The sequence below is a fragment of the Hemitrygon akajei genome, unplaced genomic scaffold (genome assembly GCF_048418815.1).
Source record: "Hemitrygon akajei unplaced genomic scaffold, sHemAka1.3 Scf000108, whole genome shotgun sequence".
NCBI classification, from domain to species: Eukaryota; Metazoa; Chordata; class Chondrichthyes; order Myliobatiformes; family Dasyatidae; genus Hemitrygon; species Hemitrygon akajei.
Window position 1 is genome coordinate 2,297,605 of NW_027331994.1, and position 20,333 is coordinate 2,317,937.

General features: G+C 45.6%; 1 protein-coding gene across 1 annotated transcript; it reads left to right on the plus strand.

Annotated features, from left to right (window-relative positions):
• The first annotated feature begins 767 nt into the window (after window positions 1–767).
• On the plus strand, window positions 768–20,329 carry LOC140723291 (NACHT, LRR and PYD domains-containing protein 3-like). The gene is made up of 13 exons (XM_073037888.1): window positions 768–1,048; window positions 5,187–5,276; window positions 7,335–7,501; window positions 9,461–9,632; window positions 9,731–9,796; window positions 11,518–11,684; window positions 13,798–13,969; window positions 14,066–14,131; window positions 15,472–17,218; window positions 19,324–19,410; window positions 19,566–19,736; window positions 19,892–20,059; window positions 20,224–20,329. The coding sequence occupies exons 2-13, from the start codon at window positions 5,267–5,269 to the stop codon at window positions 20,309–20,311; spliced, it is 3,081 nt and encodes a 1,026-aa protein (XP_072893989.1). The 5' UTR covers window positions 768–1,048; window positions 5,187–5,266; the 3' UTR covers window positions 20,312–20,329.
• Window positions 20,330–20,333: the final 4 nt, after the last annotated feature.

Here is a 20,333-nt window from a genome sequence, read left to right on the forward strand (position 1 = left end):
TGCGGGAACTGCAAGGACGTAGCCAAAGTACTGAAATTATTATCAACGACGGGTATGGTAGCAGAGGATTGGAAGCTAACTAATTTTTGTTCCGCTGGTTAAGAAATCTTCCAAAATATTAAGCAGGAAATTATGGGCCGGTGTGCCTGACATCAGTAGTGGGGAAGTTATTGATAGGAGCGGATATATGAGTATTTGAATATTTGAGGACAAATTATGAATTGTCAGCATGACTTTGTGCTTTGTGATCGACGAAGTTACGAGGAATGTCACCAGGAAGGTTGATGAAGGCAAGGCAGTCGATGGTGTCAACTTTACATTTGACAAGTACCCGCGTGAGAGGTTGATCAAGAAAATTCATTCGCTTGGCATTCAGAGTGAAGTCATAAATTAGAGTAGAAATTGGCATTGTGGGAGAAGGTAGAGATTGCTCATCAATGGTTGCCTCTCCTATGTAGATAGATAGATAGATACTTTATTCATCCCCATGGGGACCTTTGTAGACCTATGACTAGATGGAAAGACAGCTCCCTGTATCGGAACAGGTGAGGGACATTTGAGTTGAAATTCTACCTGAGCCGGGCAGTCCCTTTGACACAGAGGGCGGAGCTCAGCTTCTCCCAGAACCCGGGCTATACGATTCTCAGCCTGGGATTCGCTGAGTTAAACAGAGAGACTCCGCCCCACTGGTTACGATGAAAGAAAAAGGAGAGATCCACACGGAAATCCGGACAGAAAGGTTAACGCAGCCTGTTTGTTTTCCTCTTTGGGGTTGCTACACTGATCCCACTCCCGCCTCCTCCCGCTGTCAGACCCGTCCTGAGCCGGTGAGAGTTAGTGTGACCCAGACCGCGGCAGTCCTGCTCTACCCCGGCTCACCCGGCCCTGTCCATCTGTAATGAGCGACGGACACATCAGAGCCGAGTGGCCTCGGGAGCAGCAGCTCAGACCCAACTCTCCGTACAGGGTGAGCACACCGGTACAGGACCATTGTCGCTCACCCGGGATGTCAGACTGATTTCCCGGACCAGCCTGAACAACATCAGAGGTAAGTGTTGTCTATGACTCTGCACAACTATTCAGCGTTTATAGCGAGACTCGGCTTTGGTAGAGATTGGGAGTGAATTTAGTGGGAGAAGGGAGACCTGACATTTTTCTGTTAATGAGCCCATTTTTGTCGAAATGAATTAAGAGAAACGACGTCAACAACAAGTAATCTCCAGTGTGGTTTCTACTGAGTGCGTGCAAAAGGCATCTTTCACCCTGGCAGTGATATGTGAAATACCCCACACACAGTGACCAGTCACCGATCTCTCTCAAACAAGAGAAAAACAGCAAATGCTGGAAACCCGAGGAACACACACACAATGCTGGAGCAACTCTGCAGGCCAGGCAGAATCAATGGAAAAACAGTATAGTCGAACTTCAAGGCCACTGGTAATGTTCTTTACTTCGCATCTTTGGTTCTACCGCTTTTCCCTATAGCAGAAAGGGTTAAATATAATATTAAACGTTCTTCACATTTCAACAACAGTGTCTTGTCGAACCGGTTTGGATTTGAATTCAGCGGAGCGGCCGCTCCCTGTTCTGAGGAATGTGACGGACAGGCAGCTGCTTGCTCGCAGACCCTGAGCACCGAGTCTCACAAAACAACAAGCCACACCTTCCAAATCAGTCAATCATCTACCCTCCTCCTCCTCATGGTCTGCAAAGTAGACGGTTTACGCCCATCCATAGATGCTGCCTGGCCTGTTGAGTTTCTCCAGCATTGAGTGTGTTGCCATGGTTACGAGAGATCCGTGTGGGACGGTGGACGGGGTTATTTGTCAGAAACGATACACTGCATCCGCTCTGTCAGCGTACTCTTGGGGAATTGAGGTGAGAATAATTCAACTTCTGATCTTAATTTCGGATCTTTAATGCCAAACAACCAGTTGTTTGTTCACTGGATCAGCGATCAAGGAGATATTTTCTCTGTTTTAAGTCACTTCTGGCTGTGGTTATTTGTGTGTTCCTACTGTTTCCTGTTTGCACGATTGACGTTTTCCACAGGTTAAGTAAAGATGAAGAACAACTTTAGAACAACGGCCATCTGTTTCAAAGCAACAGTGTGAGACCTGAATCGCCAGTGGAGGCAAAGTCTTTGATTCTAATGAAGGTCGAGATACCTCTGTACCCGGACTTGTGCACTTGGCAATAGCCGCGACTAGACCTGACAGAACTCAGTCAGATTGAACAGTTATGATCATGTCCAGCTGCGTCGAGATGATGCAGGCGGAGTGAGTTTGTTGGAACTGGAGTCTAATGTGAAAAATGTGAGGTCAGCTAGTTTTGTAGAACTGACAGAAATTGTGGCTGAGTTGGTGCGGAAGATATTAAAATGAAATGGGTACTGAGGGAGAACAAATCTACATTGTATCTTATTTCAAGCGTTACAGGGTATCAGAGTGAAAATTATCTCACACAATTATTTCGTGCTTTATCTAGATTCCATATGAAATATGCAAAATCCTGAACTTATCGCTCACACGTGTTTTGCAGTGAAAGGATAAAACTGCTGTAGGAACAAAACGGGCAAGGCAGCATCTATGGAGGGAAAAGGAGAGTCACCATTTCAGGTCGACACCCCCCTTCCTGGATGATTCACAGAGGGTCAACACACACAAAATGATGGAGGAGCTCAGAACGCCCCGTAGCGTCTTCGGAAAAGAGGAGACAGTCGACGGTTCGGGCGAGACCATTCATCAGCACTGGGGGAGAAAAAGATTAGAAATCAAAGTAAGAAGTTGGAGGTGGGAGAGCAAGATGTAGAAGGTGGTAGGTGATAGGTGGAAAAGGGAGGGGTGGGGCTTAGTGAAGTATACAGCTGGAACGTTGATTGGTGAAAGAGATAAAGGGCTGGAGAATAGGGAATCTGATGGGATAGGGTAGTAGAACCAGAGTCTCAGGACATTTCTCTAGTCCCGAGGAAGGCTCTCGGCCCGAAACGTCGAATGTTTACTCTTTTCCATAGATGCCTCCTGGCCTGCAGAGTTCCCCCAGCATTTTGTGTGTGTAGATTTGATTTCTAGCTTCTGTAGATTTTATTTTGTATGGTATACGTTGCGATCAGATGGTCAGAATGGCGAAGTGGAGAGTGCATGAAGAGCTGGGAAGCAACAAGTGAAGCAGGGTGAGTTTGTGGGTTAGGCAGATGGATGCTCGTATGCCCCAGCGGTTGGTGTTTCGATCTTTGTTTATTTCGGTATCTATATCAATGATTTGGATATGACTGAACAAGTCTTGATCAATAGGTTTGCAGGTAATACAAATTACGAAATGTTGGTGATACTGAAGAAGATTATCGTAAATAACCGGGATTGTGCTCGGTTTGGGAAGTGGACAGAAATGCTGGTGGAACGCAACAGGCCAGGCAGCATCTATAGGGAGAACCACTGTCGACGTTTCTGGCAGCCCCTTCGTCAGGACTAACTGAAAGGAAAGAGAGTAAGAAATTTGAAAGTAGTGGGGGGAGGGGCAATTGCAAAATGATAGGAGAAGACCAGTGGGGTGGGATGAAGCTAAGAGCTGGAAAGGTGATCGGCGAAAGTGATACAGAGCTGGAGAGGGGAAAGGATCATGGGACGTGAGGCCTCGGGAGAAAGAAAGGAGAGGGGGGACACCAGAGGGAGATGGAGAACAGGCAAAGAACTAAATATATCAGGGATAGGGTAAAAAGGGGAGGAGGGGCATTAACGGAAGTCAGAGAAGTCAATGTTCATGCCATCAGGTTAGTGGCTACCCAGCCGGAATATAAGGTGTTGTTCCTCCTACCTGAGTGTGGCTTCATCTTGACAATAGAGGAGGCTATGGATAGACATATCAGAATGGGACTCGGACGTAGAATTGAAATGCGTACCCATCCCTGATATATTTAGTTTTTTCTCCCCCCTCCTTTTTCTCTCTCTCTGCCCATCACTCTGCCTGTTCTCCATCTCCCTCTGGCGCTCCCCTCCCACTTTCTTTCTCCGTAAGCCTCCCGTCCCATGATCCTTTCCCTTCTCCAGCTCTGTATCCCTTTTGCCAATCACCTTTCCAGCTCTCAGCTTCATCTCACCCCCTCCGGTCTTCTCCTATCATTTCCCATTTCCCCCTCCCCCTCCTACTTTCAAATCTCTTACTATCTTTCCTTTCAGTTAGTCCTGACGAAGGGTCTCGCCCCGAAACGTCGACAGTGCTTCTCCCTATAGATGCTGCCTGGCCTGCTGGCTTCAGCCAGCATTTTGTGTGTTTTTGTTTTGAATTTCCAGCATCTGCAGATTTCCTCGTGTTAGATTTCAGTATAGTTAAGTGTGAAATGCTGACCATTCTGGAAATCAAACCAGCGGAGTACTTACGCAATGAATGGCTGTTTACCAGCTAGTGTAACGGAACGGAGAAGCATAAGAGTGTAAGTGCATATTTCGCTTAAAGTGGCAAGACAGGGAGATGGAAAGCCATTTATCACCCCTGCCTTCATCAGTCGGGACAGTGAGTGCAGAAACTGGGAGATTATATTGCAGTTGTATTAAGCACAGTTCAGGCCGCATATTATGAACAGTGCTTGATTAAACTGCAAAGTGTGCACAGAAGGTTTGCAGTATTGTCAGTACCCGAAGTCCTCAGTTCTAGGGAGAGGATGTACTCTATGTATTTACTCCTTCGAATGTAGGAGAATGAGAATCGACCTTACAGAAGTGTTTTTAATTATGAAGCACTGCGATAAGGTCGGTATGAACAGGTCTTTTCCCCGAAGTCAAGAGAAAGCAAAAGTAGGGAAATAGATTAAAGCTGAGATATAAGGTTGTAAAAGGACCGAAGCAGCAGGACATTCAGGGAGAGGTTGCTGAGTATGTGGAATGATTTTCCAGAGGAAGTATTTTAGGCAGGGACAACGGGATCATGGAATATTAGCCTAACGCATGGAAGTTGGGCCCGCTGATTGGCATCGGGATCGGCATAGATTCGTTAGGCCGAATAGCCTGTGTCCATGGTGTATTCCTTTGTGAATCTTTCAGTGGAATGGACCGGAAGTCACTGGACATAGATGATGTAGAATTTAATGGTAACGACGAATACTTAGATCCTAATCGAGCTGCTGCTCTGTTAAACATGGCCGTTATAATCGTACTGCCACTTACTCGTTCCCTTTATTTTGTGTAATTCAGAGCATTGCCTGCGGGCGGAGTATTCTTCCGCACGGACCGAACACGAAGCCGACAATCAGCCATCGTCAGTCAGAGTCAGAATGGACACAGGTATACTAACTGGGCTCTTTCTGATTAAAACCTTATGGTACACGTGTAGTCAAATCATCAACAGTTCAGAGGACCAAACTTACTGAGGCGCTAAGGGGACACGGCAAAGTGCCATCAAACGGGGTCATTTTTCTTACTGCAAAGCGGCTTTGAGTATCAGTACAACCCGCCAGTTCCAGCGCAGGGACCTAACACAGGGAATAGTCGAAGCACTCCGCTCACCATTCAGATCTTCATCTGAATTAAAAGAAAAGTAGGTCCTGAATCAGCTGAGTGTAGCTGACACACAGACAGGAATATGGCAACGGTTGTCCTGGGGCAATGCAACAGACCAGGAAACTGATCGAATTTATTTCAGCCCTTGGCACACTCCGATATGGGAATTGTCTCCAACACGTCAATTGGAGGAACAGGTGTTGTTTTCAATTGTAGAAGACAGCTTCCGGTGGTTGGAACATTTCTGGGAATTTAGGGATTGAGTTAGAAGTGAACATTACATAAAACATTTCATATTTTGGAAGGGCAAACCTAATTTCCCGTTGAAGGCCCTTCTAGTCCGTGCCGAACGCTTACTCTCACCTAGTCCCACTGGACCGCACTCAGCCCATACCCCCCCCCCCCCCCCATTCCTTTCCTGTCCATATACCTATCGAATTTTACTTTAAATGACAATACCGAACCTGCCTCTACCATTTCTACTGGAAGCTCGTTCCACATAGCTACCACTATCTGAGTAAAGAATTTACCCCTCGTGTTACCCCTAAACTTTTGCCCCCTAAATCTCAACTCATGTCCTCTTGTTTGATTCTCCCCTACTCTCAATGGAAAAAAGCCATTGTACTCAACGCTCTGATTTACAAAGGGCAGCATACTAAAAGCTTTCTTCACCACCCTATCCACATGAGATTCCACCTTCAGGGAACTATGCACTATTAGATCACTCTGTTCTACTGCATTCCTCAATGGTTGGCGTAGCCACACAAATGAGGACCAGGACTGGAGGATGCACTTCTGGCTGGAGATTTATGACCAGTGTTACAAGAAAAAATATTGAACTCTCTGTTGTGTGATATAAGTAAATAAATAAAATAATTAATAAACAAACAAATAATACATGATGTATTATCTAAATTATCTGAATCATAAGGTGTGTGTGTCTATGTATATTTATATATGATTTGTAAAAGCAAACAGGGCTGATTCGCCAATTTACAGTTGATTGGCGGAATTGTGGAAATTTGGGACTGTTGTCAAAGTGTTCAGAAGAGCATTATCCAATTAGGAATATTGGGCCGGTGCATTGTAATTTTAATTTGTGCAAATGTGAGGAGCTGTGCTTTGGGAGATCGAATGTAAGGACGAAGTCAACAGTAAAAGTCAGGAGCCTGAGGAAGATTGATATACCCAGGGACTTTGGGGTATAAGTATATATCCCCTTGAAAGTAGCAACACAAGAAGGTAGGGTGCTAACGACAAGGAACACTATTCATTGAGATGTTGATTTTTAGTGTTGGAAATGCGCCATGTACCTGGATGGAACTTTGGTTAAGACACGATTTCAGTGTTATTCGCAGATCTGGTCACCACGTCGTAGGAATGATGTTGATGATCTGGAGAAAATCACATGAGGCTCATCACGATGCTGCCTGGGATACAGAATATTGGAAATCAGGATAGACTGGGCAAACTTCGATTGTTTTCTTTGAGGTGTTGGAAGCTGAGGTCTTCTCATAGAAGTTTATAAATTTATGAGAAACGTAGATAAAGTGCTTTGAATCAATGTGAAAAATGTCGACTACAAGAGGGAATAGGTTGACGACGAGAGGGGAATGTTTAATACAGAATTAGGATGCATGTTTTACACAGAGAGTGATCAGTGTTCCAAATGTGCTGCCAAGGGAGGGACTGGAAGCAGAAACTCAGCAGCATCTGAGACGCGTTAGAGCTCATGAATGAGCCGGAGTGGATGAATATTTACCAGGTGGCTGTACCGTGGTTGTTATAAATTCGCATCGTAGTCGGCACAATCATGCTCTGATCTTCTATGACTATTCACAGATCGGAACTCTGCATTCTCCGCCTTCCTGTCAAATTGTGACGATCACCAACTGTTCCGGTTGACGATATCCTATCGGGCCAGACTTGAGCAGTCAATCGAGGAGGGCGTGGGGCCGTTCGGCCTCATGTTAACACGCGAGGATCACTTCACAGGGTGGGAGTATGGCGTAAGTAAAAGGGAAACATACTGATTGTAGGTTCTTCTAAAGATGTCCCAATAGAACTGGTGTAAAACAACCGCTGGCTATGAAATACGGAATTGCCTGTGGTCAGTGGTAACAAAGGAGACTCCGTACAGAGTTACACTGAGCTTTTATTCAAGCAATAAAAGTCTCCCTCGATTTATCTGAACACATTCATTTTTAGACTGGTTAGTATTCAGATAAACGCTGTTCAAGTCTCACTCGTCCGTTCATTCCTCCCCATTGGTCTGCCTCCTGAACTTTATCATTCCAAGCGAACAAGTGCCATACCTGACCCAACACATCTCTCTGACTACCATTCACGGCCCCAAACAGTCCTGCCAGATCAGAGCATTCTTCACCTGTAAGTCTGTTCGGGTCATCTACTGTACCCGGTGCACCCGATATGGTCTCCTTTATATCGGAGAGACCACACTTACTTCGGTAGAACGTTTAGCCCCGCACCTACGCTCCGTCCGCCAATTAAACTGGATCTCCCGGTAATCACCTGTTTCAGTTCTGTTTCCCATTCCCATTCTGACATGCCAGTCCATGGCCTGCTCTGCTGCCGCGACGAGGCCGCACTCAGGTTGGAGGAGCAACAACTTATGTTCCATGTGCGTACTCTCCAACCTGATGGCATGAAGATCAATTTCACGAACTTCCGTTAAGTGTCTCATCCCAATTCACCATTCCAATTCCCTTTTCCCTCTCTCATCTTATGTCCATACCTGCCCATCACCATCCTCTGATGCTCCTCCCGCTTTCCTTCCTTCCATGACTTCCTGTCTTCTCCGATCAGATTCCCCCTTCTACCGCCCTTTATCTGTTTCACCGATCAGCTTACCAGTTCCTTAGTTCACCCCTCCAGGTCTAACAATTTCACCTATCATCTACCAAATTACTCGTCTTTCTCCCGTCCACCACCTGTTTTTGCTTCTTAACTTCTCATTTTATCTCAAGTCCCAATGAAGGGTCTCGTTTCGCAACGCCGACTGTTTACTCTTTTCCCTATGTGTTGCGTTGCCTGCTGAGCTCTTCCAGTATTTCGTGTGTGTTGCTTTTGTTTCCAGCATCTGCAGAATTTCCTCTCTTCTTGTTAAAGACAATGATTGACAGGTGATGTTAATGATGTGACAATTGACAGATATTGCAAGTGGGCGGAGAACAACTTTACAGCACTCTCTCTGACTTCGTATCATGTTCCCTAAGCTCAACCTTAATGTCCATTCAGCAGTCTGTGTTCCCGTGATGACCACCACTCTCCTGTTTCCCACAAATCAAACACATCGTGACTTGTTTTTCATCCCATCTCTTGAGTCTTCGTTCACCTCCATCGTCAAATGATCAGGCGGTACTGAGATCGTCTCCCTTTGGATGATTTATCATCCCTCTCAACTGCTGCCTCTCTCCGTGGCATTTGATGCCCTTAATAATCAAGAGCGCAACATCCGCCGCTTCAAATATTCGTAATGACCCGATCTCCAGAGGCATCTGTAACAATTACTTCTGGAGATTCACCACTCTCTGAACAAAGAGTTGTTAACAAAGAGATTGCAAAATTAATATAATTAAGATATAATATTGTATGTATGCGCACATTGACACAGAATTACTCACTAACCGCTTTCCAGTGGTCCTTGAGTTCCTCGGTCACATTCACCTGCTGCCACCCAAATTGAATGGTAGCTGAGCCTTGCCGACTCATGGAGCCCAGCAGTGAAGCATCAGCCGGCTGTGTTTACCCCGGGAAACCCGAGAGTGACACTTTCATGGAATGACCTGATGTTCTGTTCGCCCGTGTTCAGGGTGGGCCAGTAATCGACCAATCTCTGAAGTCTGTGCTTAGAGTCCTTTGGGCTCCTGTTCTGCAGCTGACCCTCTTTTACCGCCTGGATCCCGGATCCCTCCTCTCCTCAATATATTCCCCATTGTTCATTACAGAGAGTGACTGAACTCGCGGCCAAGGGAAACCGAGCGGGCGCTTCCAAACTCCTCCTGGATCTGGTGATGGAGAAGGGCTCCGGGGCCCGGAGGGTGATGTGGGAATCCTTTGTGAAACTACATCACACGTTACCGAAGCTGAGCAGAATATTGGAGGAAATACGAGAATATGGTACAGTGAACAATACACTGTGTGTTACAGATGTAAATGCTAATGAATTTACAGTATTACACAGAGCAGACTTCATGCAGGTTAATCTGTTTGAACAGGTTACGGCCAGTTCACCTACATGGACACTGATCGGGGTTTATCTGAAGTGCCCGCGCATCTGAAAGGTAAGCGACTGAACGGAACATACAGTGTCAGGTCCTCAGAGTAAAGGCGGCAGTGCAGATATTACGGAGGCTTTAGGACCAGCACTGGCTCAGACCGGATAAGGAAAGTATATTGGTTCGTATTGGAAGTTGCTTGATACTGAGAGTTTCAATTTACAGCAAATCACAAGGAAACCGGAACAGCAGGTGGAAATCAACAATAATCCAATCGTTGTCAGTTACAATTTTCACTGATGATGTGATGGATAAACAGAGTCATGGACTCTTACAACATGGAAACAGGCCGTTAGGCGAAAGACATCATACGAGTAGTGTTACCCAGCGAGTTAGTCTCATCTTTCCGCGTCTGGTTCATAACCCTTTAAATCTCTCCTGTCCATGTGCTTATCTAGATTTGTTTGAAACATCGATAATGTGCCCGCCTGAACCACTACATCTGCAACCCATTCCAAATACGTGTGATGAAGCTACCCCTGAAACCTCTTTCGACTTATTCACCTCTGATCTTAACCCTAGACCCACCTGTTTTAGCATTATTTCTCATGAGAAAAGATGGGGAGAACCGTGTCTGTGCACCTCTATTCGGTCATCACTCAGTCTCCTACACTCCATCGTATACTGTCATATTCTATGCAGTCGCTCCTTGTAACCGGCTCTCGGGTCCTGGCAACATCTTGGTATATCTTCTTTGCACTCGCTCTAGTTTCATAACATCTAGACTATAACCAGGTGACCAGTCGTGTTCTACAAGAATAAATATTGAGCCCTCTGTTGTGTGATATACGTACGTAAACAATTTAATTAATAGACAACAATTATCCATGATGCATTATCTAAATTGTAGGATATATATCATTTTTAAAAGCAAAGAGGTCTGATTCGCCAATTTACAGATGATTGGCGGAGTTGTGGAAATTGGGACTTTTGCCAAAGTGTTCAGCAGAGTATTATCCAATCAGCAATATGGGAGGTGCATTTTAGGTTTAATTTGGCAAATATGAGGAGTTGCGCTTTGGGAGATCAAATGTAAGAGCGAGGTCCACAGTAAAGGTCAGGACGCTGAGGAAGATTGATATTGGGGTGTATGTATACGTCTCCCTGAAAGTGGCAACGCAAGTAGGTAGGGTGCTAACGACAAGGAACACAATTCATTGAGATGTTGATTTTTAGTGTTGGAAATGCGCGATGGACCTGGATGGAACTTTGCTTAAGACACGATTTCAGTGTTGTTCGCAGATCTGGTCACCACATCACACAAATGACTTTGATGATCTGGAGAAAATACACATGAGGCTCATCACGATGCTGCCTGGGTTACAGAATATTGGACATCAGGATAGACTGGGCAAACTTGGATTGTTTTCTTTAAGAAGTGGGAGGCTGAGGTCTTCACATAGAATTATATACATTTATGAGAAACATCGACAAGGTGCTTTGACTCAATGTGCAAAATGTCAGATACTAGAGGGAATAGGTTGACGATGAGAGGGGAATGTTTAATGTAGATTTAGGATGCATGTTTTACAGAGAGAGTGATAAGAGTCGGGAATGAGCTGCCAAGGGAGGGACTGGAAGCAGAAACTCAGCAGCATCCGAGACGCGTTAAAGATCATGAATGAGCCGGAGTGGATGAATATTTGCCAGGTGGATGTAGCGTGGTTGTTATAAATTCGCATCGTAGTTGGCACGATCGTGTTGTGATCTTCTCTGACTATTCACAGATCAGAGTTCTGCATTCTCCGCCTTCCTGTCAAATTGTGACGATCACCAACTGTTTCAGTTGACAACATTCTATCGGGCCAGACTTGAGCAGTCAATCGAGGAGGGCGTGGGGCCGTTCGGCCTCATGTTAACACGCGAGGATCACTTCACAGGGCGGGAGTATGATGTAAGTAAAACTGAAACATACTGATTGTAGGTTCTTCTAAAAAAGTCCCAATAGAACTGGTGTAAAAGAACCGCTGGCTATGAAATAGGGAATTGTCTGTGATCCGTACACAGTTACACTGAGCCTTTATTTGGCCAATACAAGTCTCGCTCCAATTATCTGAACACATTCATTTTTAGACTGTTTAGTATTTAGATAAAGGCTGCTCCAGTCTCACTCGTCTATTCATTCCTCCCCATTGATCAGCCTCCTGAACCTTATCATTCCAAACGGAACAGCCGCCATACCTGGCCCAACATATCTCTCTGTCTACCATTCACGGCCCCAAACAGTTCTGCCAGACCAGAGGATTCTTCACCTGTGAGTCCGTCGGGGTCATCTACTGTACCCGGTGCTCCCGGTATGGTCTCCTTTATATCGGAGAGACCAGATTTACATTGGTAGAACGTTTAGGCCAGCACCTACGCTCCGTCCGCCAAGAAAACTGGATCTCCCGGAAATCGCTTGTTTCAGTTCTGTTTCCCATTCCCATTCTGACGTGTCAGTCCATGGCCTGCTCTGCTGCCGCGACGAGGCCGCACTCAGGTTGGAGGAGCAACAACTTATGTTCCATGTGCGTACTCTCCAACCTGATGGCATGAAGATCAATTTCACGAACTTCCGTTAAGTGTCTCATCCCAATTCACCATTCCAATTCCCTTTTCCCTCTCTCATCTTATGTCGATATCTGCCCATGACCATCCTCTGATGCTCCTCCCGCTTTCCTTCCTTCCATGACTTCCTGTCTTCTCCGATCAGATTCCCCCTTCTACCGCCTTTTATCTGTTTCACTGATCCGCTTACCAGTTCCTTAGTTCCTGGTCTAACAGTTTCACCTGTCATCTACCAAATTACTCGTCTTTCTCCCGTCCACCACCTTTGTGCTCTTAACTTCTCATTTTATCTCAAGTCCCAATGAAGGGTCTCGGACCGCGACGAAGACTGTTTACTCTTTCCTCTATGTGTTGATTTGCCCGCTGGGCTGCTCCAGTATTTTGTGTGTGTTGCTTTTATTTCCCGCATCTGCAGAATTTCCCGTCTTCGTGTTAAAGACAATGATTGACAGGTGATGTTAATGATGTGACAATTGACAGATATTGCAAGTGGGCAGAGAACAAGTTTATACCACTCTCTCTGACTTCGTATCATGTTCCCTAAGCTCAACCTTAATGTCCATTCAGCAGTCTGTGTTCCCGTGATGACCACTCCTCCGTTTCCCACAAATCAAACACACAGTGACTTGTTTTTCAGCCCATCCCTTGAGTCTGCCTGTACTTCCATCGTCAAGTAATCACGCGGTACTGATATCGTCTCCCTTTGGAACTGTAAACCTCTTGTATTTAATCATGTGCCTGTACAGTACAAATGATGAAGCAGTACAGTAACTGCTCCTTGTCACTATCAGATTAACAGTTTGCAATTCTCGCTACATGTAATGTTAAACACATAAGACATATGATCAGAATTATGCCATTCGGTCCGTTGATTCTCTTCCGCTATGCCATCACAGCTGATTTAACATATCTCTCAACTGATGCCTCTCACCGTGACCTTTGATGCCCTGAATAATCAAGAAAATAACATCCTCCGCTTTAAATATACCTAATAACGCGGTCTCCAGAGGCATCTGTGGCAATTCCAGCGATTCACCATCCTCTGAACAAAGAGTTGCTAACACAGTGATTGCAAAATTAATATAGTTAAATAATATAATGTTGTATGTATGTGCAAATTAACACAAATTTGCAAGGGACCGCTTTCTGGTGGAACTTGTGTTCCGGGGTCACATTCACCTGTTGCCACCCAGACTGAATGGTAGCTGAGCGTTGCCCACTCATGGAGCCCGGTAGTGAAGCATGAGCCGGCTGCATTTAGCCTGGGAAATCCGACAGTGCCACTTTCATATTATGACCTGATGTTGTGTTCGTCCGAGTACAGGGTGGGCCAGTACTCGCCCAATCTCTGAAGTCTGTGCCTACTGTCCTTTGGGCTCCTGTTCTGCAGCTGACCCTCTTTGACTACCTGCAGCCCGGATCCCTCCGCTCCTCAATATGTTCCCCATTGTTCATTACAGACAGTGACTGAACTCGCGGCCAAGGGAAACCGAGCGGGCGCTTCCAAACTCCTCCTGGATCTGGTGATGGAGAAGGGCTCCGGGGCCCGGAGGGTGATGTGGGAATCCTTTGTGAAAATACATAACACGTTACCGAAGCTGAGCAGAATATTGGAGGAAATACGGGAATGTGGTATGTTGAAAAATACACTGTGTTACAGATGTAAATGCTAATGAATTTACAGTATTACACAGAACAGACTTCATGCAGGTTAATCTGTTTGAACAGGTGACGGCCAGTTCACCTACATGGACACTGATCGGGGTTTATCTGAAGTGCCCGCGCATCTGAAAGGTAAGCGACTGAACGGAACATACAGTGTCAGGTCCTCAGAGTAAAGGCGGCAGTGCAGATATTACGGAGGCTTTAGGACCAGCACTGGCTCAGACCGGATAAGGAAAGTATATTGGTTCGTATTGGAAGTTGCTTGATACTGAGAGTATCAATCTACAGCAAATTACAAGGAAACCGCAGCAGCAGGTGGAAATCAACAATAATCCAATCGTTGTAACTTACAATTTTCACTGATGACGTGATGGATAAACAGAGTCATGGACTCTTACAACATGGAAAAAGCCCTTAGGCCAAAGACATCAAACAAATAGTGTTACTCAGCGAGTTAGTCCCATCTAAACGCGTCTGGTCAAAAACCCTCTAAACCTCTCCTATCCATGTGCTTACCTCGATGGGTTTTAAACGTCGATAATGTGCCCGTCTGAACCATTACATCTGGCAGCCCATTCCAAATACGTGTGAAGAAGCTACCCCTGAAACCTCTTTCGAGTTTTTTCACCGCTGATCTTAACCCTAGAACCACTTGATTTTAGCATCATTTCTCATGAGAAAAGATGATGAGAACCCTATCTGTGTACCTCTATCCGGTCATCACTCAGTCTCCTACACGCCATCGTATATTATCTTATTTATGCAGTCGCTCCTTGTAACGGGTTCTCGTGTCCTGGCAACATCTTGGTAAACCTTCTTTACACTCGTTCTAGTTTAATAACATCTATACTATAAAGAGGTGACTAAATCTGTAAAAAGTGCTCCACGTGAGTCCTCAGAAGCATCTGATAACCGCAAGGTATCGTCAATGCGCTAACCGTGGTAGGCCACTGTGCGGAACACCTTCTTCACCAGCCTATCTACCTGAGATGCTGCTTTCAGCCAAATATGCACTGGCACTCCCACATCCCTCCGTTTCATAACAGTCCCGTTTACTGTATATCAGGGGAATTAAAGGGAGATGTCGGAGGTAGTTTCCCCGGAGAGTGGTTTCTGAGGGCGGTGATAAACTGATATGTTACAGCATTTAAGAGAGTCTTAGGGAAGCACACGGGTGAAAGGAAAAACAAAACACTACTGTGAACTATCCAAGACTTTGCGTTGACCTCATGTTCACTGGAGTTTCGGGGAAGCTGCAAATTATTTTCAAAGGAGAAAGACTTAAAACGCATGGGGTACGGGAATTGGGAATTCTTTAATGATTTTGCTCCAGTATTCATTTCCAGCTCTATAAGTCGGAGTCCAGCTGACAGTTAAACTTGCAAAACAAGTCCTAGCAAAAAAAAATGTGCTGACAGACCCAATGCAATCAGGATAGATACATTCATTTTTTGTCTTTATGTTTTAAGATGTTCAGAGCAAACACAAGGAAACTCTGCGGGAACAAACTGAAACAATGAGAGTGAACACGATTCTGATGAGGGAGAAGGAGAAGGTTTTCCAGCTGGTGGATCAATACTCTGAGCTCACGGTCATTTCTACTGTTCGAGATCGGAGCCTGATGGAACATGAGCTGCTGGCAAGAGGCAGAGACCATGAAGAGTGGAGAGAGAAACATCTGCGGAGAGAGCTGGAGAAAATCAGCACCAGACATCTGTTTCAGAGAAATTACTCACATAGTAGACGGGGCCAAAAGATTCCCGGATGTAAGGCAACAGTGGCCGGAGTCCCGGGGATAGGGAAAACAACAATGGTACAAAAAATTGTTTACGACTGGGCTACAGGGAAAATATACCAACAATTCCAGTTCGTCTTCAGTTTTAGGTTCCGGGATTTAAACTCCATTAACGGCAGAAAAAGCCTGACGGAACTGATTCTGGATCAGTATCCTTACTTTAGGAATTTACTGAGAGAGGTCTGGAAGAACCCAGAGGGATTGCTGTTTATATTCGATGGTTTGGATGAATACAAACACACAAATGATTTTGCCGACAGTCGGAGGTATACAGAACCCAAGCACCAGTGCCCAGATCCCGAGTGGTGGTGTGAAGTGTCCGACATTGTCTACAGTTTAATCCAGGGCAAGCTGCTCCCAGGGTGTTCAGTGCTCGTGACCACCCGCCCCACTGCGTTACATTTATTGGAAAAGGCAGAGATCAGTGTCTGGGCTGAAATCCTGGGATTTGTTGGTGAGGAACGGAAGGAATATTTCATGAGACATTTTGAAGATCAGACGGTGGCGGAAGCTGTTTTCAAACACGTGAAGGAGAACGAGATCCTGTACACCATGAGCTACAACCCCTCCTACTGTTGGATCCTCGCTCTGGCTCTGGGCCCCTTCTTCACACAAAGAATCAGGGACCCGCAGCGAATTCCCAAGACCATCACCCAACTGTACTCCTACTATATTTACAACATCCTGAAAAACCACGGCCGTGAGATTGAGAGCCCCCGTGATGTGTTACTCAGGGTTGGTCAGATGGCCTTTAGAGGAGTGACCAAGAGGAAGATTATTTTTACAGATGAAGATTTAAAAAAACACAATCTACAGCCTTGCCAGTTCCTGTCCGGATTCCTGATGGAGCTTTTGGAGAAAGATAATTCTGCCCTGTGTGTGGTGTACACATTCCCACACCTCACCATCCAAGAGTTTATAGCTGCAGTCGCACAATTTCTGACTCCACATCAAGGGGATATCGTGAAATTCCTCACTGAAGCCCACAGCACGACAGATGGGCGGTTTGAGGTATTTCTCCGTTTTGTTGCTGGTCTCTCCTCCCCAATGACAGCTCGGGGGCTGGAAGAATTTCTGGGTCCATTTCCTCATCAAACAACCTGCCGGGTGATTGACTGGGTGAAGGAGGAGGTGAAACGCCAGAATGAAAACTCTACTGGGGAATATGGTAAAAGGAGCCTCCTGAAAACTTTGCACTACCTGTTTGAGTCTCAGAATAGTGGACTGGCTCAGGACGCACTGGGATCTGTGGAAACACTTTCATTCAGTGGAATGACACTGACCCCGATCGATTGCGCGGTCCTGTCTCATGTCATCGGATTCTGTGATACAATAAAACACCTCGACCTGGAGAACTGTATCATTCAGTATGAAGGAATCCAGCGGCTGGGACCCGGGCTGCACAAGTGCCTGGAGTTGGGGTAACTTGACTTGTCTCTTCCTCTGAACGGTGAAACTGTTCCATTCTGTTATTTCAATGTATAGGTTTTTTTGGCTAAAACTGTAGTAAATCAGATTGTGAAGAATTGTGACAAATGCCAGGGGATCGGCCAGTAATTCCCCAAGGACGGGAAGGTTCTGTAGTTCTTTGTGAAGGGATGTTGGAGAGTTCAGCAGATCAGTGAACAACGTCCAGTGGTTTAATCTTAAATCACAGGAATAGACAATAGACATAGACAAAAGACAATAAGTGCAGAAGTAGACCATTCGGCCCTTCGAGCCTGCACCGCCATTTTGAGATCATGGCTGATCATCTACTATCAATAACCGGTTCCTGCCTTATCCCCATATCCCTTGATTCCCCTATACATAAGATACATTACTAGCTCCTTCTTGAAAGCATCCAGAGAATTGGCCTCCACTGCCTTCTGTGGCAGTGCATTCCAGACCCCCACAACTCTCTGGGAGAAGAAGTTTTTCCTTAACTCTGTCCTAAATGACCTACCCCTTATTCTCAAACCATGCCCTCTGGTACTGGACTCTCCCAGCATCTGGAACATATTTCCTGCCTCTATCTTGTCCAATCCCTTAATAATCTTATATGTTTCAATCAGATCCCCTCTCAATCTCCTTAATTCCAGCGTGTACAAGCCCAGTCTCTCTAACCTATCTGCGTAAGACAGTCTTGACATCCCAGGAATTAACCTTTTGAATCTACGCTGCACTTCCTCTACACCCAGGATGTCCTTCCTTAACCCTGGAGACCAAAACTGTACACAATACTCCAGGTGTGGTCTCACCAGGGCCCTGTGCAAATGCAAGAGGATTTCCTTGCTCTTGTACTCAATTTCCTTTGTAATAAAGGCCAACACTCCATTAGCCTTCTTCACTGCCTGCTGCACTTGCTCATTCACCTTCAGCGACTGATGAACAAGGACTCCTAGATCTCTTTGTATTTCTCCCTTACCTAACTTTATACCGTTCAGATAATAATCTTCCTTCCTGTTCTTACTCCCAAAGTGGATAACCTCACAATTATTCACATTAAACGTCATCTGCCAATTATCTTCCCACTCACCCAGCCTATCCAAGTCACCCTGAATTCTTCTAACATCCTCATCACATGTCACACTGCTACCCAGCTTAGTATCATCAGCAAATTTGCTGATGTTATTCTCAATGCCTTCATCTAAATCGTTGACTTAAATCGTAAACAGCTGTGGTCCCAATACCGAGCCCTGTGGCACCCCACTAGTCACCACCTGCCATTCCGAGAATCACCCATTCACCGCTACCCTTTGCTTTCTATCTGCCAACCAGTTTTCTATCCATGTCAATGTCTTCCCCCCAATGCCATGAGCTTTGATTTTACCCACCAATCTCCTATGTGGGAATAGCCATGTTTCTCAGAACGTGTGTCAAGTCCATTCGCAAATTTCCTTCTCACTGTTACTGACACCCAGTCCAACCTGACTACAACAGGTTTCACACCCTCTCCCCGGTGAGTTTTAATCGTCGGTTCAGTGACAGGGCGAGAAGCACCTCTATGCAATGGTCTTCCCCCTGCTTTTCCCCGGGTCCGACTATCACCATCTCTCCTCTTGCGGGACTTTGCTGACTAGCAGATTCACAACCCCGATGTGGACATTTCCATATTGTGGGCCTCAATTCACACCAACGCATCATCTGCTGTTTCACATCGCTATCTCTCTTCCCCATCCCATTTTCTCCTCTAGCGATCTTCCTTCTTATACCTTTTCCTCATGTGAGTGTCTTTTCCGCTATCATCCGGGGACATTTTCCCATACTAAGCGGGAGTTTCTCTCATCGCTTAACACTGTCCCTTTCCGACCCACTCACTTCAGGAACATTTTTCTAAACGTCTCGAAATGAGTCAGTATGCTGGTTGCTTACAGGGTCACGCCGACAGACTAACATCTTGACATTCGGTGAATAACCTGCAACTAGACAGTGAGGGATATTGACTGTGATAGGTTTAATATTTCCTGAAATATCCGAGTGTTGAGCTTTTCTCAGACCTGCAGTGTAAACCAATTTGATCATCAATTTGTCTGTTTGTGTTTAGCCTTGGGGATAATGACCTCGGGGATTCAGGAGTGAAAATGGTGTCTGATGCTCTGAGGATCCCGGGGTGTAAAATACAGAAACTGTGGTAAGTATCACACTGTGGGAGATTGTGCATAGAATCATTGGGTGTCTGACATTGAACATTAATGTGATCAGTAATTGTGTTACTGATAAACACTGGGGATTTGTACCGTCTCCTGTCTCTCTGTGTCCTTCACCCTCACTGTTTCTTATCTACAGGATGAGGAAGGTTGGTCTTACTGATTCTGGTGCCGAGGATCTCGGCTCCGCGCTCAGTAGAAACCGATCGTTGACGGAGGTAAAGCTGAGTCATAATGTACTGAGAGATTCAGGAGTGAAACTGCTGTCTGCGGCTCTGAGGAACCCGGAGTGTAAAATACAGAAACTGTGGTAAGTACCAGACTGTGGGAGATTGTGTTTACAGTCACTGGGTGTCTGATACTGAACATTAATATGATCAGTAATTGTGTTACTGATAAACCCTGTGGATTTGTACCGTCTCCTGTCTCTCTGTGTCCTTCACCCTCACTCTCTCTCATCTCCAGGCTGGGGGATGTCGGTCTCACAGATGCTGGTGCCGAGGATCTCATCTGTGCTCTCAACAAAATCCGATCACTGACGATGCTGAACTTGGAATCAAACTCGCTGACAGACCAATCTGTCCCCGCTCTCCGCCGACTCATCCTGACCCTCCCGAGTCTGGAGTGGATCTGGTGAGTGTTTGTGTTAATGTTCAATGTGATAAAATATCAGCGAAACCATTGGTTTTCTGATGATATTTGTCAATGAGAGATGTTGAAATATTAACCCCAGTCCACTGTTACTGACACTGTTCTACATTCTGTTAATTTCCTCTTTACTATCCCATCTGCTTCAGGTTAGTGGAGAATCTATTCAGCTGGACTGGGATGAAGGAATTGAGATCTCTGCAGGAACCCAGACCCGGAGTGAAAGTGCAACTCTGAACATCTATATATGTGAACATCC